This window comes from Mastigoproctus giganteus, chromosome 14, assembly GCF_048544385.1.
Source record: "Mastigoproctus giganteus isolate SK-2022 chromosome 14, ASM4854438v1, whole genome shotgun sequence".
Lineage (NCBI taxonomy): Eukaryota > Metazoa > Arthropoda > Arachnida > Uropygi > Thelyphonidae > Mastigoproctus > Mastigoproctus giganteus.
Genome location: NC_143588.1, coordinates 78,284,372 through 78,308,349, shown reverse-complemented (window position 1 = coordinate 78,308,349; position 23,978 = coordinate 78,284,372). Strand labels below are relative to the sequence as shown.

The window sequence follows — 23,978 nt, the reverse complement described above, 5'->3', positions numbered from 1 at the left end:
TGTTTCTTGCAAAAGCTATTGGCCGCAACTTTTTGCTCATATTCAACCAGTTCCTAAACAGGCTGAATATGAAGTGACAAATCCCTCCCATCCAGTTATCGTCCCATTGCACCTACTTCTACTCTTTCTAAAGCAATGGAGAAATGAATTAACTGCCAACTCAAATTATCTAGAAACCTTCCATCTGATTAGCGATCACCAGTACGGATTCCGTCAGTGTCCATCCACTGGTAATGTTCTGGCTTATGTTACCCATCTATGGACAAATTTAATGGAAAAGTGTGGTGAAACTCAAGTAGTTGCACTTGCTATTTCAAAGGCTTTTGATCGTATTTGGCATATAGGTCTAAATAAGCTTCCATCTTATGGTTTAACAACTGTTTTTTTATAATTGTGTATCTAGTTTTCTCTCTGACCGCTCACTGTGGGTAATGGTAGATGGCGCTTTGTCTTCTAACTTCTCCACTAAAGCAGGTTTTCCCTAAGGTCCAGTTGTTTCTCTCACTCTTTTCATCTTGTATATTAATGACTTTCTTCCAGTGACTAGAAATCCTATCCATAGTTTTGCTGATGATAGCACATTACATTCCACCTTCCAGTTGAGAAACATAGCTCTGCACAAACAACTTCAACTTTTCGAATATCTACTAACAATTCCATAAATGCTGATCTCCGGGTAATTTTCCAGTGGGGAAAAGATGACTTAGTTGATTTCAATTCTTCTAAAACTCAGACCTGTCTTATATCTCGCAAAATTCTTCAGATTCTTCTGCTCTTGTGCTTATCTTCGACGACACTGATTTCTAGGCAAGATCATATATCGCTATTAGGGATTACCCTGACTTCTAATCTCTCTCGGAATAAGCACATTACTACGAATATTACTTCCTGCATCTAAAAAACTGGGTTTTCTTTTTCGCTCTCGACGTTACTTTTCTTCCAAACAGCTGTTCACTCTACAAATTACAAATCCACCCTACCATGGAATATTGTTCCCACATGACTTACCCCAGGGGCTCACATCTGGTGAGTATGGGCTTGGTAAACCCAGGGTTCTGAGCTGAATATCATCTTTCTTGCTTTCTTGGGGTTTCCTTCTACTTCTCTCTCTCTCGGGGTAATGTGGGAATTTTTTTTTTTTTGGCTGGTGCAGCATAAGGCTTCCTCAGGCTTCCTTGCATAACAACAACAACAGTCAGAGAGCGCGATGGCCTAGTGGGTGAGACACTGGACTACCAGCCTGATGGACCCGACTTCGAATCCCGCCTTGGTGGAAGCGAACGCGGCTCTATTACGTTGGGAGACCGATATAATAATATTAAAATTATGGGAAAAAAAAACAACGCGAAAGTTACCCCATCGGACTTACCTTTTATCAAGGTCGGAGTGACGGCTGAGGAAGATAGTGGCGTCACCTGGTGTCACTCGCAAGAACTAAATAAAAATAAACCACTAGATATATGCTGAAGCTAAACAAATCCACCTCCATAGATGGATGATGTCGCAGAGAAATATTATTCATACTGCATCGAGTGTGGCCCAGGATAAAGTCACTCGCGTTCAGACCTTAGGCAGACGGGTCGGTTCGAAAAGTTGGAGACAGTCTCCCGACAAGACAGTGGAGCAAGTGGCGCTGTCCCACGTATGGCTACCACAAGAGAAGGGCTAGACCATCCAGCCCCATCCATCCATCCAGAAGTGTTTCCTGCGCAACTGCGCTAGTGACCACCCAGGAAGGAAGAAAGCGCCAATGCATAAGTGGAGCAGTGAAATGAATACATACATCATGCGAGCATAGTATAAAATAACCAGGCCAGAGACCGATATGACAATGTACAGATCGCGACTACATACCAAGTGGTTGGAACGATACCCGGATATTCAGGTCAACGAACAGCGATTAGCAGACCAAAGAAGGACCATTTTCACGAAGAACCTAATAGCTCCTGCCATCTTGGAAAAAATCAAGCAGGATGTCAGCGATCAACTACAAAGCACAAAGAATATGGTCAATATGGAATCAGAGGAGGAACAGCAAGAAGAAATATAACCCAGAGTAGCTGAAGTGGAAAGAGACGAAGTTATGCTATTCAGAATAGAAGACGAGTGGAAGAAGGCCCTAACAGAATTCGAAGGAATGGACCCCACAAGAACCCACGTGATACCTAAGCAGAGGCCAAATAAAATTTGGCCTCTGCTTAGGTACCAAAGACTCTACATAGCAGCCTAGCAGCAATAGGTCACCCAGAGAACACCTACAAGGAACTCCAGAAAGTCGCAATCCTGAACACCTGTAGGACAGTCAGAGATTTCCTCGACCAACAGTAACACCAGACATTACAACCACCCTGTGTACTTGGTAGCAGTACCCATCACGGAGTGGAATCCCCCAATCAGTGAGAAATAATATAAGAGCAATAATAATAAGTAATAACAATAATAATAATAATAATAATCTGTGACGGTATCCCGAAAACCTCTCTCAGTCTTCTAGATTCCATTCAGAAGAGGTCAGTTATGTTAATCCATGGCTAATCTCTAAAAGAGTCTCTATCTCATAGACATTATGTTTCTGCTGCATGCCTTTTCTATAGATATTTCCGTGGGTTCTGTCCTTCTGAATTGCCTTCTATAAATCTTGCTGTCTCTTCCAAAGCAGTCCGAACACGTGCTGCAACCGCCAACATCCTTTTACTGCCCATTTTCATACTCACAGAACCAACTTTTCTTCTTCCTCATTTATTCTTTCAACTTCCGTTTTCTGGAACAACCTCCCGTCATACGTATTCCTTGAAAATTAGTCTGCAGAAATTCAAGTGTAATGTCAACAAGTATCTTCTTTCATCTTCTCAACCTTCAACTCATGCAGCTGAATACTATAGGTTTTAATACCGCTCGTGTTTGGAGTTTTCACAAAAAAAAAAGTGCATTTCACTGCACTGTACTGTAAATAGCATCGTACAGTGCTCATATTCCCTTTCGTATGACATTACAAAAATACGAAAAATTGTGTATTGAAAACAAATTTATACTCCAATATAGTATTTTTTAAAAATAAATTTCATAGTGTATTATATCACTGTAGTTAAGCGTAATGAATTGTACTCATACACTTCCTTATTGACTTATTCGCTATCTCGGAATACAAACAGAACATTTATTTATAAATAAATTTCTAGTTATCGAAAATAAGTAGAAATTTATTTATAAAATTTAATGATTTGTGAAATTAAAACACTATTATACTAAGTTGAAGGAATAGTTGCAAACTGCAACCATCAGTGCTGAACATGTACCAACTGCCACCTGCATACGGGCAAAAATAAAAATAGAAATTTTTCACAAATAAAATAAATAAATAAATATACTGGATAAATATTTATAAGTAAATTTTATAAATAAAAAAATCCGTGAGTTTACATATTCGTTGTGAACATGTAGTTAAGTGAATTAGGGGCCACAGTTCGCTATGGGCCGTGCATTTTTTGTTTATATGCATTTTATACACACTCTATTTACTTTCATGAAGTGGACTCAAAAATAAAACGTAGCTTTATTAAAGAACGTAGCTTCAAAATTAAAGCAAAGGTCGCGCTTTCAAATATCTGCTTGTCAGCACCTTAGGGGATGAAAACCAAGTGTCTGAAACTTGCATAACACCTGTAACTTATCACTATGCATGCATGTAAATAATCGTTATTAATTCTGCCTTTCCCGGAAAGTGTGTTCTAAGATGAACTTCATCGAGGGCATCTATGTCTAATTGCATTCCAGTAGTCATTTATTACCATAACTGTATTGGCGGAAATGTCGCTCCGCGACTAACCCACTTCGTGCCCTTTTGTTGCCGGGGTGGGCCACTGAACTGCAAATTTTGTACGTCTTCCAGGACCCTCTGGTCCGTCTTCCACCGCGTCGCCTTTCGCTTGGCCGTTCAACCACAACTTTTCTGACGTACCCGCAGCACTTCTCTGGATCGGAAACCAGTTTTCTGACCGCAGGGATCCATTGTGAGCAGTCGGTAGTGATTGCCGGCCGTGAATGCACTTCAGTTCAGAGACGGCGGGTGTTCGGTGCTGAAGGGAGTATGGTGGACCGTACAATACCTAGGGAGATAAGGGTCACAGGGTGAGCATCAAGGAGTTTTAATTGTACTTGGAGGTGGGAGAGAGGACGTAGTCATGACACCTGTCGTCTGGTGCTGGTTAACTTGGCTACTGGTGTCGGTGTGTCGAGCACCTGCACAAGAAGGTGAGTCTAAGTTTCATCCTTTGTTCTAACGAAATTACGAGTTCATAAGCCAATTTTAAAATCATGGATTAAGTTTTTGTTCGTAATTCTGACAACAGATTCCCTTGTTACTTGTGAGAAATGGTAGAGAGGGAAAAAAGTTACGTGGTGTCTAATAGGCATGATCGATTATTGATTTGGACCCCACCAACGACATTTTTTCGCCAAGGTTGCATTTGTCAACAATGAGCATTTTATATAAACGTTCAATGCGTTGAAAAAAAAGAGATTCTAATTCTTGTATCTGAATGTATAGCATACGTTATACTACTCTTCACTTTCTTAATTTCCCATTTCCTTGAAAGGATAGGGCTTTTCTTTCGAAAAAGCGAGTTTAACTTGCCGGAAATTGTTTGTTTACACCTACGCTTATAGATGGAGGGGAAAAAAAAAAGAAAGAAAAGAAATGTTTCGTATATTTTTAGAAATAAATGAAACCTTCCAATTAAGATCGTTAGTTACTGAAAATTGCATTACTCCAAAAAAATTAAAAGGGAATAGGAATTTTTGAAACTTATTTCCCAAAATACGAAGTTTCTAGCATAGCACGAGAATTTAAGCTTTATTTCTAACCTTCATATTTAAACATTTTGGTTTGTATGTTTTGAAGGCCTCACAATTTTCACTTTTGTACAATGTAGTTATTTTGCAATATGATTTGGATATAATAAAATTCAAGAGTTTTGTCAAAAAATATTTACACGCCTTTTGAAGCAAATAAATAAAGGAATTTTAAAATTATTTTATTATAATGTTGTTCTGTAGTGCTGCACAAAGTAAAAGAGAAAAAAAAAAAACGCACAATAAAAATGGGCAAATATTTTGATCAATTTTCTTGTATGTGTAGGAATAGGATTTTTTATGCATTGTATGATTTTTATGGTGGCCACAGCGCCTTTTTAAAAAATAAAGGGATAATTTTACAAAAAAAAAAAAAAAATATTAAAAAATAACTATTGCTGCTGTGAACTTTAAATTTACAATTTTAATGAGAACAGTATCCTTAATATATTGTTAAAAATGAATGATGATCCATCATATACTGCATGCCATAAACCTTGTTGCCTGTGATAACTAAACATAAACTTGAGTTGCCTGTTTAAAAAGTTCATTACAAATAACTGCTGCGAACATGAATGTGATATTAGACATTCTTAAAGTTTATGCTATTCTTTACTAAGAGCACAAAAATTAAATGAGAAATACTGTATTTATTTATTTACGCGCTATTTTCTTTGAATTGGGGCCGAAAAATCAGCATTCCTTAAGAAATTGTATTAAAAAAAAAAAAAAAAAAAAACTGATACTAATATAAAAATTATATTTGTAAATAGAGCCTTATAAATAGAGCCCAATACAGTTTTAGTGATCAGTAAGGGGGGGGGGAACCGAATGAGAAACACTGAAAATTGTCTGCGCCCCTGGCTATTTTCCCCAAGTATGGTGGGTTAATATTGTATGGAACAGAAACCTGGAAGCTGAATAGGCGAGGGGAAAACAAATTGCTCTCCACAGAAATGGATTTTTGGAGACGCTCAGCAAGAACTTCTAGAAGAGACAGAAAATGGAATGAAGACATAAGAGAGAAAATGGAACTGAAAAAGAATATTATTCATACTATCAAAGAAAAGCGTGTGACATGGTATGGACATGTAAAACGGATGCAAGAAACTAGATATCCAAAGGCTATCCTGGAATGGATACTTCCAGGAAAAGGAGAAGAGGAAGACCTAGGAGGACCTGGATGGATGAAGTACGGGAGTGCATGACAGCCCGAGGTTTAACTGACCAAGACACCTTGAACCGCACTTTATGGCGGGAAAAAAATCCTACCAAAAAATTACTTGTAGGCTGAGGAAACCCATTGTAAATGGAAACATTCCTCTTGAAGAAGAAGAGTTCGTTGAGCATTTGGGGTACAAAACGTTTACTATATACCTCCGCGAATATGCAGGAAAGTAGAGAGCTTTCCGAGGCCCGGGGCAAAATGCATTCCGCGTGTCCAAAATCACAATTATATATTGTGCACAGTGCCAAAATCTTAAATGTTATAATTTGAACGCAAAGTTTTCCTATCGTTCTGTCGGCCCTGGTAATATATGGTAATGTGCAGTATTCCTGAGGTTTGTATGGAAATAGTAATTCAGTTATTAGAAAACAGACATATTTGTTAGAAATTTCTATGCTGTTATAATACGGATCTAAGGAATTTGTTTCATGGAACTGTATTGCTTTGTACTATTTTCCTGTCTAGTTTGCATATGGACAAAGCCATGGACTGTGTACAGAATTTTACATTTTGTATGCATTTTTCGGAATTTGTTTTGAAAATGCTTTTGGTGGATATTTTATTGATTCACAGCTAAGACTTTTTATGGTATTGAAGGCAGAAAAGGCATTGCAGACAATTGCAAGTTTTTTAGGTGCTTGGTTTGAATATGAGGATTCGATATCAATATTAGCCCAAGCACGGTACTAAGTACTATAGGTTCTAATACCTCTTGTGTTTGGGGTTTATATAAAAAAAAAAAATATATATATATATATATATATATATATATATATATATATCATTTGTATCTTATTCATTTAGAAAATTGCCTTGAGGTTAATGCCGTATCAAGGTTCAAGTCGTTGCATGAGACTTTTCCTCAAAGTTCCTGGTGACGAAAGATTAAAAAAATAATAATAATGACTTATTTTCTTTTCTTGAGATAAGTTACTTTTTTCTAAGAGCAGCTTTTTAACAAAAATTAATTACTTTTATTAACTAACTTAACTGAACTTCGCAGGCTTTAAAATTGAATTAAGTATTAAACGTAACATTATGCCATAACTTTCTTTTTTGCGGCTCTAATGAACCATAAACAAACTAAATTAGGAACACAATCATTATTAAAAAAAAAAGTACAAATTAAAATTATAAATCATTACAGAAATGAAAAACAAAATCATAAATATTACTTGAGAATTAGATCAGATTAAGCTGCATGCTAAGGTTAATTTCAAAAAAACTTTGGCTTGATGATCGGATTCTGAAATGTATCTCTGAAACGTAGCCTACATCTTGATTAGTTTAACAGATTGGCTATCTGGATGCAAGTTACATAGTATCCTTATTTTTTATATTTACGGTGAACTAAATTAATTAAAGGAAAATGCGGAATAAATTGTCAGTTTAAATTGATTTCAGTAAACGAGTAACTCAAATTTTGGTTGTCAATGGAGAATAACTGAGTTTCGAGACAGGAGGTCAAAATAGCGAGCATAGTTTTGTCCAGATTTCGAGTTTTAAAATTAAGCCAGAATATCGTCATGTAAACCAGTTTCCTCCCCCTCCATCTTCGCCACCACCTTGTATGCTTTTATTGATGGACCCACCCTGGAGGATGTCGTTTCAGGACTCCTTTTATGGCTAAATTATGTATGAAATATTGTGATTTTTTACTTGTGATTTGACAAATGTAACATTTTTAGATCAATACCCTCGGCTGACATTTCTTAGAATTCCTCTTGTGGTTGGCTTTCCAAAATATGTCATGTACCCAGGGATTGAATTTTATGAAAAAACTGAGGCTCTTTAATTACAAACTTATTTTTTCCGGAATGTTAAAAAAAAAAAAAAAACCCTAGGTCGATATAATTTTTGCTTTTGGAAAATAACGTTTAGCAGGACGTCGACTTTTCGCATCAGGAAACTGAACATTCTGTGCTTTTCCTGCGTAACTGCTCCAGAGGTTTGTCATAGATATTCTCCCTGTGATGTAGATAAGATCGCAACCTGGAAGTCTGAAACACTGATGGTGCTGAGGTTTTGGTTGCACCTGTAAGTCGAGTGTGACAATTATTGCAAAGCCCGGTCGTTCAGCAGCAGACCCCTGCTTGCATCTTAACGCGGTGGAACTGTTACTATCCCTGGTATGCAAGATCAGAAAACAGTAAGGATGCTTAGTATATTGGAGGTGACTTAACCGGTTGCGAACCAACTTAAGTAAGTGTTGTGTTGTAGCATCCACGCTGCCCTACAGTGGAATGGCGAAGCCTCTGATGCTAGGCAATATTAGGTGATATATAACTCTCATCTACCAGTGAATATCACACTAATTTTATTTGGGTGTAGCGTATCACTCGCTAGAATCGAAAGCTCAAGCTTTGCGTGAGCATTTATAAAACAATTTCCAAGGCAGTTCAAAAGCTATGCTGTCTGTGATGACTCAGCAAACTATATGAGGTCTGTGCAGTAGTTGAGATAAGTTATATCAGCAGCGTGAGAAAGCCGCCATGAGTCATGTATTTTGGAATTATGACGGACGTCATGGTTAGACCCAACGTTCCTTACATTTCAAGGTTACAGCATTAAAACGGTTTTCATAGGCTGACCACCAGATGCTGAAGTTCTCCAAGGTTCTGTTCTTCTGCACACTCATTTTCTTCTGTATATTAATGACCTTTCGTTAACTGAAATCTTACCCATGTTTTGCCGACGTTTGTAGAGTACATTCCACTTTCCAGTTTGACAAATCCTGTACTGCACAAACACAGCAATCAATCTCTGCAGTATCCACCACTAGTTCCTTAAACGTCGGCAGGGCTGTAGTTGAGGGGTATACACCGTACTCTCTGGATTTTTTAGGTGAATAGCGTATACCTTCTGGTTTCCTATTCTATGCGACTGACGCGAATTCGATTAATAATCTCTCTGCTTTTCGTACCATTCATAGAGTATACCTCCTGCTAATTTTACGACTACAGCACTGAAAGTTGATCTCCAGAAAATTCCCCAATGGGGAGAAGAAAGCTTGTTAACTTCAGTCCTGTTTCATTTCTTACAAAAAAGTCTCTGCTCCCTTTCAACAATACTCGCATTTCTAGAGAAAATCACACATCTCTTCTAAAGCTAATTCTAACTTTTCTAACCTCTTTTGGCTTCTGGCTTTTTTATTTCTGATTTCTTCAACCTTTTATCTCTGTCACAAATATTGCTTCTTCTGAATCAAAAAATCTAGACTTTCCCTTTCGCTCTCGGCATTACTTCTCTTCTACACAGTTGATAATTCTATACAAATGTTGAATCCACCTCTACCATGAAATGTTCCCATATGTGGGTTAGGTCCTCCTTAAACTTGTAGACTCTATCCAAAAGAGAGAATCCAGTTTAATTAATGGCCCCTCTCTTGAAAACTCGTTCCATTATCTGTTAATAGATAGAGAATGGAGTGAATTTTCTACAGGTATTTCACCTTTTCTACATATATTTTACAAATATTTCAAGTAAATATCCGTATAAAAGTTGTTCAGATTCCACTGTGCATCGGTTCTATAGATCTTTACATGGAATTTTCCTCTGAATTAGCATCTGTAATTCCACCTCGTTCTTCCAAACCACCCTGGCCATAATTTAGTCAATATCCATTCTCAGTTCAGCTCCAGACTCACCAAACTAACTTTTCTTCATTTATCCCTTCTGTTTTCGTGTTTGGAGTTACCATTAAAAATATAATAACACCATTGCGCGAGGAACAGTACAAATTTATTATTATTAGTAGTACATATGCTCATATTCAAGGCTGGTTCTTCTGCTTTCATATATAGTCAAACATCTGGCTGGTCAACACGTGAAAGAGCAGATTGGAAGAATGTACAAAAAATACTAAAAGTTGAAAAATGAACCTTGGTGTGATCAAATAATGATTTGTAAAATTAAAACAACTATTATGCCAGGTTGAACTAAAATACAGATAGTACACAGTCCTTTGCATTTTCCCTTCTTCTGATCCCCCCCCTTCTATATGCCTGTAAAATTGCGTGCATTCTGTGGTTGATCTTTACGATTGTATTCTTCAATATTGTTATCCCATTCTAATTTAGGTTGTTAATTTATTTATGTCTTAATCTAATTTTGTAGTTAATAGATGATATGGTGAATATTGGCATTTTGGTTTTTTCTTGACGATTCGGCGACCGGCATCTACGTAATTTGCATGTTTTTCTTTCAGTTCGATTTGTATTTTGATTTGACCTGTGTTCTGTTGATCGTGTCTATCTTGATCGCTCGCATCGGGGTATCCATGGTTCTTTTGCAACCCATGACAGAAATGCGAGCGTTTGGGAATTTCCACAGGACTGATGCCTCTTGAAGAAGTAGGCTGTGTGAGTCTTCTAAACTTTCTTTTTCTTTGGGATTTTTTTTTTTTTTTAGTGGGTGTCTGCATTTGTCCGTGGTGGTGGCTTCCTAGTTCGTTTCCAGCAGAAGTCGCACCATCTTTTAGTAGAAAACCATGCCGTTCTACTTCTCTCGGTGAGTGTAGGTTTCTGTTTTATTTATTTCTGAAATTTTCTCATTTTTAATTTTTGTTCGTATGTAGGTAGCAGTTGGTATTTTAACTTTATTGGTTGCTGTGTCCACTATTCATTCAACTTGGTATAGTAGTATTTTAATTTCACAAATCAGTACAAAAATTATTTTGTGTATTCTGGTTCATTGCTTCATTCTAATTTTCTATCAGTTATAATAACTACATTCGAATCGTACAGCATCCAAATTCTGTAAAAGCAGAGTATCCTCTCAAATAAATTGATCTTCAATTGGAAAGTTGACGAACCACGTCAACTTTCCATAAAGTGAAGAAGTAAGTTACTGTCGAGTTCCATTTCAGAGATCTGGCATGCAAATCATGTACTTTGAAAGCCTGAGACACACAAAAAAGACAATTTCTTAACTTTCAGAGAAAACGTATAGTTTTCAGTGTTTACTTTAGCATCTGTCTTTTCTTCATCATCAGTGGTTTTATTCCCATCGTTTAGCTATAACGACTACATGTGATTCTAGCACCAAAATTCTGTTAACTCAAAGTACACAGACCCTTTGTTCAAATGTGATAGTTAGTCATACGAAACGAAACAAAACCCGAAGACTGTTGGCTTCTTGTTGATGGTAAATACATGCCGGACATTACAGGGAATAAACAAGCTGCTATGCATATTTTTCACCTAATCCGTTGCAGTTATACTAAAGTACAAGAACATGTGATGTACATGAAGAAATAGCTCGATCTGTACTTTATAATGTGAGGAATGTGCGTGGGGGTGAATATAATTTCATAAATTGTGAAATTGTGGGAAAAAAAATAAAATTACAGAGACAGTGATTGATTTTCCATGTTATACAGTTCATCTCCGCATGAAAACAATTTATGATTTCTGAAGAATTTCGCCCTCTCAAGAGCCTGCCAACCCTACAAAAGGCAAAAAGATTAAGACTGACGGACTTCTTTCATACCAAATGGCATATAACCTTAAGCGTGTGGACGCAGACTACCATCGGTTTACAAGTCCAAATGAGGCATATCTACCTCCGACAAATCTGTGGTTTCAAAGTGCTTTCTCGAGCCAAACTGTCCTTCTGTAAACAACATCATTTCTTTCGGTTATCTCTTGTGTGCCTAATTGACGTGGCCAAGATCTACTATACTAGGTCAGTACAAGATTTCAGTGGTTGTGCCTTATCACCTGAACTCAATTGCCATTAAATGTTTTAATTTTTCAATTTTTTTAATTTACTGTACTTTTGTTTGCTCCTGTTGTGTTAAAACCTTGGCTTTGTTGTTGTAGGGTTTTAGGCGTATCTATATATATTATGTCTGTAAATTGCGTGTTCTGTGGTAGAACTGTATGTTTTCTCTATGAAAAACTCGAGTTTCCGGGAGAAAAAACTATGCAATCCTCGCCTGAGACCGACTAACTTAACCACGTTGTGAAAAAGCCCGTAAAAATTCCTCTCGTCATTGACAACATTCGAATCCGGGCTTTTTCCACCCGATGTGGGGAGGCTGGTGCTTAAAGGCACCGTGCCACCTGCGAGGGCACCTTGACCTTAGAACTGTGACGGGTATTGTATTATTAAGTTCTATACACTGTTCATCCTTCTACCAATTGCAAAAAAAATATTTTGTCTGTAACTGTGCTGTTGTGTTTTGGGTGCATCAGCAACTTAGGCCATATGGCGCTGTATATAATACGCCTGTAAAATTACGTGCATTATGTGGTTGATTTGCTGTTTGCTGGACAAAAAGTCCAGGTTTCCGGGAGAAAAAACAGTGCTACTATCTCCTGAGACCGACTAACGCAGCCACGATGTGACAAAAGGCCCATAAAAATTCCTTGCGTCATCTCGGGATTCTAACTTCTTTCCCACCAAGTGTGGGGATGAAGTTGATTATACTGACTATGCTACACACGAGGGCCACTGTATTGTGTTCTTTATAGCAGCATAATGGCTACCTTTTCACTATATGTTTATTTCAAATTATATTAATTTACATTATATTGTTTTTATTTAAAACATTATATATTTTATAATCGCAATTTTTTAAAAATTAATTTAATTTAAATTATATCGTTTTCTTAATACTAATGTGTAATAAAAGTAATAATACTTTTAATTATAATTTATTATTACTTTTAGTAATAATACTAAAAGCAATAAGTAATAATGTATAATAAAATTACTATTATACGATATGGGAGTTCACATAATTTCATTATAATTACCCAGCTATGTTTAAGAAGTTTACATTTGGCTTAAGTAGAATGCGTGTTAATGACATAAGGGAGAGAGAGAGAGAGAGAGAGAGAGAGAGAGAGAGAGAGAGAGAGAGAGAGAGAGAGAGAGAGAATAAAAAGAAACCAACGTTGATTTCTATTCTTTCTTATCGTTAACGATGCTAAATTAGGTTGCACAGTAGGATATCCTAATGATTTACAGGCTCAGTTAGCAACAAGATTATCAAGATGGTCGAGATAAGGAAGTAAATTACTTAAGGGAGAATATGAGTGCGCTTGATCCAATTACAAAGTTAATAAAAATTCAATTACTCTTTCTCTTATTATTTTCGGTTATAAAGCGTGACAAATGGGATAGTGCGAGCCTTAATATTTATAATTACTTCAAGTAAATATTTCATCTCGGAATTGGAAACGTGTACAGTAAAGCACAAAGAAAAGTAACAAAAACATATATTTAGTATAATTTGGAAGTATATGTGATATTCAGATTTGGTTAATTAATTATTAATATTATGACGATTATATTCTTGACGGTAATTAAAATTGAATGATATTTCATTCCATTTTCATAAAGATGACATTGGATCATTAAGTGCTTTCTTAACCAAGGAAACCAGGAAAACCAAACGGAATTCTACGGTTATCGACAATGGCAAACGGAAAAACGACACGAGACTTGAAACACTGAACATTGTAACTTTAAACGGGAAGAAGGAAGAATTAGAAGATATAACGGTGAAAAGAAGACTAGATATGTCGGGATTGAGCAAAATGGATGGGCAAAGGACAAAAGGACCTAAGAAAGGATTATAAGCTTTGGAGTCAGGAAATGAAGAGAGAGGAAAAAACGGAGTGGGTATAGTAGTGAGCCCAGAATGGGGGGAAGCGTTGTGGGGGTTAACCAAATATAGGTGCATTCTATAGGTATATGCATTATAAACAAGATGTGAAAGTAAGGAAAACGTTATATTTGAGCAAAATTTCGAGGAGTGTTTAAAGGAAGAAGATCAAACTGTTATGGGGGATTTTAATGTGCAAGTTGGCATAGATAGAAGAGGATGTCAAAAAGTTTTGGGCAAGTTTGTCAAAGGGCAGAAGAAATGGAAAGAGCGAAAGGATTTTGGACCTGCGTGAGGAATGGGCTAAAATTGGAAATGGGTGGATTCTGAAGCGGGATAGCAGTTATACGAGGTATAGCTGAGACGGAAAACAGAGATCAGTAATTGACTATATATTTATTAGTAGCGACCTGTGGTGGAGAGTGAAGGATATTAACGTACTACCAGGAGTAGCTTTGGGCAGTGACCATAGACTACTTACAGGCGTGCTAGCATCAGTTAAAGGCATAAAAGAAAACAAGAGAGGAAGATTAAGATATGGAGGCTGAAAAATGTATAGAGAAACTGAGGCCTGAGAATGAAGTACAAGGAGTAGAGAAGGAGTAGAAGGAATAGAAGGATTTAAAACGGCTGTGATTGTTACTGCGGAGGAACAAGAGAGCAAAGCAGGCTAAGATAAAGAAGAATAGGGCCTTTGGAAAGAGATGTAAAAACCCAAAGGACGAGTCAGAGAGAGAGAATATAAAAAAGGGACTGGAAGAGAAGAAGAAATGGAATTAGAAAAGGAGTTGGTCGCAAGATCTGCGGGATGCTAATAATAGGGAAAATATGGATCTGTGGGATGCTAATAATAGGGAAAATATGTTATATGGATTAATGAAGAATAAGAGGAGGGATAGGGAGGAACAATAATACCTGTATAATGAGATGGAAAGAATAATTACAGATGATGAAGAAATACAGAGATGGAAAGACTATTTTAGGAGGCTACTGAATAACAGTGGGAAAAAAAAAAAAAAAAAAAAAAAAACATTCGATAGAAGAAGAAGTAGGGGAAAGAGAAGAGGGGAAGAAAATGATATCAAGAAGTTAAGTCATGGCAGCAATGGAAAAGATGAAAGGAGGTAAATCGCCAGGGTGTGATGAAGTGACTGTAGATATGATAAGATGTGCTGGCCAAGCACGGCTGCGATGGATGCGCAGAATAATGAAATTAGTATGGTAGGAGAAAAGGATACCGAGAGACTGGAAAAGAGGATTGTTGGATTTATATAAAAAAGGAGACAGGAAAAAGTGTAAGAATTATAGAAAGATCACACTGAGTAGTCACTTGACTACAGGGAAATTATACGAAAGAATAACGGGGAGGGAAGAGTACTAGAAAGGTTGAAAGTGGGATGAGGAAAGAGCAGAGTGGCTTCAGGAAAGCTCGACTAGAATCTAATTTTCTCATGTGAGACAGATGATGGAAAAACATTACGAGTATTGAAGGGATGATCTGTGCATGGTTTTTTTTTTTTTTTTTTTTTTTTTTGATATTGAATAGGCGTATGATAGCGTAGAGAGAAGAAAGGTATGGAAAGTGGTGTTAAGGAAATAAGGAGTATGGGAAGTCATTGATAGATAGCATTAAAAGTCTATATAGAGGGATTGAAAGCTGTGTGAAAACAATGGTTGGAAACAAAAGCTGGTTTGAAATTAATAATGGACTGAGACAGGGTAGTGCACTCTCACCTCTATTGTTCATACTGGTAATGGATAATATAGCAAATGTTGTGGAAAAAAGGATCGGGACACAAAAAATGAAAGTGATTATGTTTGCTGATGATTTGTTGATTTATGGAGATGGGAAAAAAGGAGGTACAAAAGCAGATGTAAAGCTGAGTGGTGGAGGCAAAGAGACACAATTTATAGTTTAGAGATGCTAGGAGAATGAGAAGAGAGGAGGAAGAGGAGGGACTTAACATCTCTATTGAGGGAAAGAAAATAGAATAAGTGGATACTTTTAGATATTTACGGAGTACAATAGATAAAGAAGAGAGAATTGATAAGAAGATATAGAAAAGCAGACCAAGGAAGAATGTTTTATAACTGTGTAAAAGATCTAGTTTAGAGAAAGGAAGTACCTGAGAAGTGCAAGACGGTACTTTATAGAGCTTATTATGCACTAATAATGACCTCTGGATCGGAATCGTGGATAATGTGGGAGAAGCCGAGGTGAAGAGTGATTTGGAAAGAAGAGGCTGGGAAGAGCTAACGCCTGTTCTCTGGAACGACAATGACTAAACAAGTAAGTATTCTTGATGAGCTTGATTATTTTTAAAGAAATGTGTTTAAAAAAAGGAGCGCACAACGGGAAAATTAATATGGAAGTAATACTGAATGGCTAAAAACTTCTGGTGATTTAAATACACTCGACGTTTTATCATACTTCGTGGAATCTGAATTTATAGTTGACAGCTTTACAAGCTTGATCTGATGCTTTCAGAGTTTATTTAAGAAGTTAGGAAAACCTAATGTATCATAGATCTTTTCTACCGCTTTTAATTATTTCCAGTTAAGAAAATCATTACCAATTTTTCAGCTAATTTAACTGAAATCGAAACCAAGGCAATTCATGCAACTGAAGGAGGACCGTGTTAGCAATTCTCTATAAAAATACATGGTGGGCAATAAATATCTCACACGTTTTAGAAAATCTAAAGAATGTTAATGCCGAATAATCTCTTTATTTTAGGTTATTAAAGACTTTATAGCGAGAACTCCGCTTCAGCAGCAACCTCTGTTTTGCTAAAGTGCGTCTAAACAGTGCCACTTTTCTAGGAAATGTTGAATGGCATGGGGTTGTACTTATTGCCCAATTCAAGTGGGAATCTTCTCGCAACTTTTCGGGAAACACTAAAATTCTTTACAATTTATTGCCATGTAATAACTTATCATTTTGTATGTGAGTTAATTTTTATCACCTTTTATTATTTTTAAAAATTATTACTGGGTTTAAAAATGCTTGAATCCAAGCACTACAGCCCTCTGGAATAATTCTTGTTATTGAATGAGTAGTTAATTAAGAAATACATAAAGCTGTGGTATGAGTCGCCCATTGCTAGAAATCTTAACGTCAGTACCCATCTGGTGGACTCTCTTTCGTATTTGTGTCTTTTATGGTTATGTTTGGCCCTCTCGTATTCAGTAAGAGCACAAAATGAGCTACTGACATTTTTGTAAACAGAGCCATCCGTAGAGGTATGTGATGGGGCCCATTTAATTAAGTAAAGCTTATTAAATTAATAAATAAAGCTTATTAAAAACATGTCTACAGCTTTGAACACATGATATAAATTCAGTGGTATATAATTTACTAACAGTATGTAATTCGTGAATTATTATTATTAATATTTTGACTAACTGCACTGCAACGCTTCTTAAACCAGATTCATATATTTTTGATAGACCTGGAATGTCGAAAGTCTTATTCATACAGATGGAACATTAAATATGCAGAATCTTCTACCGCCATTTTCAGACTGATTCCCCTGCCTCCAGAGGTCACATCCAAGCTTACTTTGCCAGTGTTTTCTCCACCGCCACCTGAAGTTGATGACCTTGACTAAGGATAAATCGAGTTTCCGACTTGTGAAACCAGTACTTCAGTCTTACTTCAGGCGACCACATCGATATGATTCTTTTATTTTTGGATACCTGTGATTGTTCCGTGAAGCAGGTACTTTTTTTCCCTCCTCTGTAATCTTCACTGCAGGTAGTCGGTAGATGAAGAAAGTTATCACTGAGTCACCATTTTAGATAATAGAAGACGCTCCGCAGAGTTTTCTGTAACATGCTACCTAGCTAAGACCAGTTTTTACTCTGTAGTTTATTCGCCTCTGAGAAGGCACTTTCATTTCTAAGGATCTTGTCTCATCGAACAGCCTGAAGAAGAAAGAAAGAAGGATGGAAATTTTAAAGGGATACATCAAATCACAGACTAACTAATTAGCATGAACTAGTAATTAAAAGGTGTTTCTCAGTTTTACTTTTTATACAATTTTTGTTGCATGCAATTAAAAAAAAAAGGTATTAAACACTAGTTAGAATTTCATTTAGCGAGCGTTTTTTTTTAAAGAAAGATTGATTCCTTTAAGAAAAATTATGTCGCTACCATTAGTCACCTTTACTTTAGTAATTGCATGTATATGTTTTTAATTTTATCACAAGCTTGATGGAAAGTCGCAGTTTGAAACTCATAGACGGGAATTATGCAATTCGGGGAACAGCTTTTTGAGCTCTGGATGAGTGTTATTTATCCAACGTGGCAGAGAAAGTACAAGGTGTTCTAATATCCTCGACTTAGCTCTCACCAAGGATCCAAACTGCATCCAAAATTTGACAATGCAGGAATCAATGACCATAATGCCATAAAATCGTAGTGCCCAAAGATTTTTCTGGTCCAGGGACAAGGGGGTAGGGTCAATTTCAAGGACGGGGGGAACTATGGATTGAGATAATTCTTGGGTTCTTGCAACTGTAGAGACAATTGTAAGCTGTTGCATAAGAATTCATTATGGAAAGTATTGAAGGGATTTATCCTAGAAGCTACCAATGCATTTGTTTCAGTGCGAAAGTTTCTCAAAAGAAAATGCACAAGTCGATGACCAGAGAGTTTGAGAGTTTTAAAAAAGCATGGGACAGTTGAAGACGAGTTATAAGTGGATAAGTAACAAAACCACTGATGGGGTAAGACAGGTGAAAGTGAGTACGAGAAAACACTTGCTAAGAGAGCTAAAAATGGAGATAAAGTTCTTTTCGTAAGTTAAAAAATGAGGAAGAGAGTGAATCAATAGGTCCCTTATTTGATGGAACTGAAAAAATTATAGAAAGCCTATTAGAAGTGGCGGAGGAGTAGAATAGGTACTTTGCGACGATCTTTAAAGTTATAGCCCATTCTAACCACGAGAGATTAGTGACAAGGAATTAGACTGCTTTAAATTAATTTCTCTCGAAGAATAACTTATGGGAAAAACTACGAAGCTGAGCGAAGGTAAGGCTCCAGTAGCTGATGGTATACACCCTGTAATTATAACAGTGGTTGTATGTGAGTGCATTATTCCGTTGAAAATGGTAATGAAATCATCGTTGGATTCCAGGGAGATTTGCCTGGACTGGAGAAGCGCTAACGTCTCCCCAATCCGCGAAGGAGGTGCGAAAGACTAGATGGTCAACTATATAGACCAGTGTGTTTAATATCAGTGAAGGTAAGATCATGGAGGCGCCTCCGTAGCCAGGTGGGAAGGAGCAGCAGTGCGTAGCACACGCTTCTTGATTAGACCGGGGTTCGAGCCCGTCACCACCAAATACGGAGGATGCGGAAAAGTCAAGGGAATGACCACCGCATATCCCGGAGCAATATGGCCTTAGTTGCTAATGCTCCTAAAAACCAAATAACAAACAAACAAAGATCATGGAGTTCCTGATTAAGGATACAATACAGAACCATCTCGATAGGAATGGCATTCTCAAGGGATCAGTGGGGAAGGGAAAGCCTTGCTTGACTGATCTAGTTAATTATTATAACGAAGTCGTAAAGCAGTTGGATGCAAAAAACAACTTTGCATTATTTACCTTCACTTCAGTAAAGCTTTTGACACGGTTCCCCGTGAAAGGGTATTATATAAGTTGGAGCAAATTGGAATTAAATGGCAAGATTCTTAGTTGGGCTTTGGGTGAAGGGGTGGCTAAAAGATAGGAGATAGAGAATAGTCATAAATGGACATACCTCAGACTGGACCAGTGTAGTAAGTGTAGACCCTCAGGGATCAATGTTGGGGCCGCTTCTTCTGTTATCCTTAATGGCATTGATGAGAGAGTGCAGGGGAAGTTGTCAAAGTTTGCTGATTTAAAGGTCCGAAGGGCAGTTAACAACCAGAGAGGCCATTTTGCTTCAAAATGACTTGGAGGTTGCACAGATGGTCTGAAAAATGGCAACTGAACTATAATTCTTCGAAATATGAGGTTTCGCACCTGAGGAACAGAAATCCAGGCGCTTCATACAAGCTGCAGTGAGTGGAGTTTCATATTCCCTAAGTCTTTTTCGTCCTGGTTCACTCCAGGACGAAAAAGACTTAGGGTTTATAATTCAGTCAGACATGAAAATTTCCACGGAGTGTAAACAGGCGGCTACATAGGTACACGGTGTCTTGTCTATGATGTATAGGAGATACATCATAGACAGTTAGGCCACACTCGAAGAAAAACATAGAACTTCTAAAAAGGGTTCAGAGAAGGGCAACCAGATTGGTGAGGAGTGCTAATCGATGTCCATATGAAGAACTGCTTAAAACACGGACTGCAAAACTTGGCAACACTAGACAGCTTAGGGAGGACCTGATAGAGATATATAAGGCCTTGAAGGGAATCAATAAAATTTCTGGTTCTTCTCTCTTTTACCAGTGAAAAGAGAGAAGAACCAGGGAGGAGGAACGGGGTACAAATACAAAATTTTGGCAGTAACAGAAGGCTGGATTTCACGAAGGTTTTCACGAGCAGCGTGTTGTACATTTGTATATTGGAATGAATTGCTTGCCAACAGTAACAGTGGTCGAAGTTGATAATTTAGTAAAGTTCAGAGTGAAATTGAATAGATACTTTGTTTGGCGACAGGGAAGGTGTGGATGATAGAATAATTTTTTCCTTTTTTTTTTTTTTTTTTTTTTGAAAGATATAAAAAGTTCGCTTCCTTTCATCGTTTAGCCGTTATAATACTATAATACTAAAAAAAAATAAAAAATTCGAACTACTGGTCTAATGGGTTTTAGACCAGTAGAAACTACGATCCGCCCCAAAGCGGATCGTAGTTTCAAAAGGACCGGGGATTTTGAGGAGGCCCCAACCCTTTTTTAGATATAGGTGTCCCTTCACTGATCACAGGGGTTACATCCTAGCGAGTTAGAAAATGCAGAAACAATTTTTAAGAAATTGAAATAGGAAAAATTAGTAATATAACTTATGTTGTACGTGTAAAAATGTCTTTGATTTAAATATTTCTTTATGGATATACATCGTGTGTATACACCTATCTTTTCAGACATAATAAACTAAGGCAATTTTTTGGGCCAAAGCCTCAAACTACGTGGAACTTTCGCTAGCGGACAAGTTAGTGCCATTGCATCGTATTTGTAACGAGTTGCCATGATATTGCACTACCTCGAATAAGTGACTCCTCACGAATGGAGAAGACTGTTATTTTTTCTCGGCGGATACCACTCAGACTGCACCGTTTCAAGGCTCGTTGGCCTCTCTTCGGTGAGCGGGTAGATATTTTGTTGTTGCAATAGTGACAACCCAATTATGAAGTATAACTCCACAATATGATACATGAGAAAGGTACCCGCCCACCGAAGAAGGGCCAACGAGCCTTGAAACGGTCCCATCTGGGTGATAGTATCCGCCTGGCAGCCCCATCCAACCCGGTTAGCTTTAAAAACTCCAATATTTTCGAAGTTAATATAGTGATTCGAATCAATTGCCACCTCATAAAAAGAGAAACTGAGCAAATCTGCAGTTTTAAAAATTCTTTATCAGACGCTTTTTATTTATTCATTCATTTTTCCCTCTACTTTATAATATTATATCTAAAATCTTATACATTGATTTTTCTTCTAAATATAAAAAACTATTGCGTGTTTTTATATTTGCAGTTTTTTTTCCTTCATGGTTCGCTAATGTTCCGGTTTTTCTATTTGTCAGTTCATAAATGCATCACCTTTGCAAAATGAGTATCTGAAATAATAAAAGAGCCTTACCTTAACTGACTTTATTTGCAGCACTGTTTCTTGTTGGCATTTAAATTTTTGTTTACGAGCCAACAAGAAATTCAGTACGCCCTCATAATCTAATAAAAACTAAACACTGAAAGGAGCTTTAAAAAAAGAACGATTACAACGTAAATTTGCTCGTCCCATTCCACTGTATGCAAACGGAGTTTAAGCAACAGACAGCTGAAGTTTGTTTAATCTGTAAAAGAGGTCATCTACAAAGGAGCCGTTAAGCAAGAAAATGTAGAGTTTGAATCCGCTTCCCAAGTTCATTTACATTGCATCGTTTTAAATTTATTCTTTCTTTTGTTATGGGACTCACAGCTAACACAACGACTATGACTGCTGGTCTTCCACAAATAGGAAACAGCCTAAATATACCTACTTCATAGCTGTACTGTGATGTTCGAAGGTAGTGCTTTATTTAAATTAACTCGAAGAAAATTTATTTAAAGGAAAATTCGACGATAATCGTAGTTACAGGAGATTAAACTGCCTCTCTGTAAACATCCTTCATGCACTTTCTTCCGTTTAAGTTTCTCGGTATATACGCTTGGCAACTGCCTATGTACCGGAGTTTGTGTGTTTTGTTTCGAATGTCCTAATTTTTCTTCTGTGATGTGGTAACTATACTGTTTTAATTTTATAATAAATAACACATGAATTTAAAATGCGTAAGCTATTGTATGTTTTAGTGGGAAATTATGAGTTATTCTTGAAACTGGCCCTGCGCTTATGGTTACATTAAGATTAATACAAAAAGACATTAATTTTGGTTGTAAACTGTATAATCGGTTTTTCTATTTTGCGAGCTGAAAAACCAGCTTCTCAATGAAAACCCTAATTGTAGAGTTTCCCAGTGTGGGGGTACTCCCCAGGGGGAAGGCAGACTTGTTTTTTTTTTTTTTCTTTTTAGGAAGGCGTGTTGTTTTCATGAATCACTTTTAAACGAAAGATGGACAAACTCCTTTGCTAGGTTGACGTTGCTACCTAATCCAGTGTTTTTCTATCTCCTAACAGTCTGATTGATTCCTAATATAATTCGTTACATACTTCGCTGTGTAGTTTTTAGCTTCTCTTCCATTCTTTTGGTGAGTGCCCAAGTTTCACTTCCATAAGTCATGGGGAGTACATTGGTTTCAGATTGGTTATATTTTACGTTTCAGACAAATCGGGATATTGCTCCTCAGATGCGACTATAATGGCCTCCATAACCGAGTGGTCAGGAGCGGGTGTGCAGTAGCACACGCTCTTTGAGTAGACCGGCGTTCAAGCCCCTGACTGTTAAATACGGTCGATCTCCCAACCCGCACTGGACCAGCGTGGCAGATTATGGTCCATTTCCCTCAGCATGAATTGTTGAGGAGGCTTCCATCCTGCAGTGGGTTGATAATGGCTGCAGTTTTTTTTTTTTTTTATGCGACTATATTTCCTGAATATTTCCATCCGAAATTTATTCTTCTCTTGACTTCCAGCCATATAAAACTTGCAAAAAAAAAAAATAATAAATAAATAAATAAAAAGAAAAAAAGTTTCCTGCTCATATTCAGAGTGCCATGTCAAGAACTAGGATTAATTGTGTGTGACCGATGGGTGAATGAAAATGTAAATTAATTGTCTAAATGTGCACTCTGAATATATGTCAAAAAAATTCTTAAGTTAAATTCTGCAGGTTAAGATGTCTCAAAATGTGATATGACTAGACGTCATATGTGTAAACTATGCGAATAAATGCTTGTGATTTTATTTAAAAAATGTGTACGTAGGAGTCAAATAACATGTTTATATTTAGAGGCACTGACCTGTCTGAATGCAAGGTGACGAATGGAACAAGATAAATGTGCTAGAGGAAGTCAGGGAATCCCCCTGTTTGGTGAAGCCATTCTTTCCCCCTTGTTGCATACAGCATGGCGTGAGATTTGATGACACTGGCTGCTGGTCTAGTCAGTGTGGTATTAAACTAAATGTACTGATAACCATAGCGGCGATCTTCCCTCCCGTCCCCAAAAGGACGCCCTGGCTCTTTGACTTTGTTTCCCCATAATCCATGGCTTTAGCCAACCCACCTTCGCCCCCACAGGGCGAAGGTGGGACAACGTTGGGCCTCAGCAGGGGTCCAGCGGCTAAACTACCAGATGAACAACGGTACACGGCACTACACATATACAATATCCATACACTTTTAAATCTCTGGCATTTCCAGTGAACTGGTACACCCACAATGAAAACTACGCGGAGATGGGGGAAACCCCTGGTGCCGTCTGATACTAAATACACCTTACACCTCCTAACCCCATGGAAGTGGAGACAGATTCCTCCATACTTCGCGTGGTGGGCTCGTCTCCACTGACCTCTTTGGGGATGCCTACTCTGTCGTCCCTATTCTTCTATCTGTTCTCCTTCCAGTCTTCAGTCTCCCCCCCCCTCACTAAACCGACCGAGTACACCCCTTAACAATGCCGCCAAATTTCAATCA

General features: G+C 37.4%; 1 protein-coding gene across 1 annotated transcript in view; it reads left to right on the top strand.

Moving 5' to 3' along the window:
- The first annotated feature begins 4,062 nt into the window (after positions 1-4,062).
- LOC150075270 (uncharacterized) overlaps positions 4,063-23,978 on the top strand; it is a 142,067-nt gene continuing 122,151 nt past the window's right edge. The window contains exon 1 of the mRNA XM_090388423.1: positions 4,063-4,251. Coding sequence (XP_090244549.1) covers positions 4,182-4,251 — 70 coding nt within the window. The 5' untranslated portion in view covers positions 4,063-4,181. The remainder of the gene's footprint in view (positions 4,252-23,978) is intronic.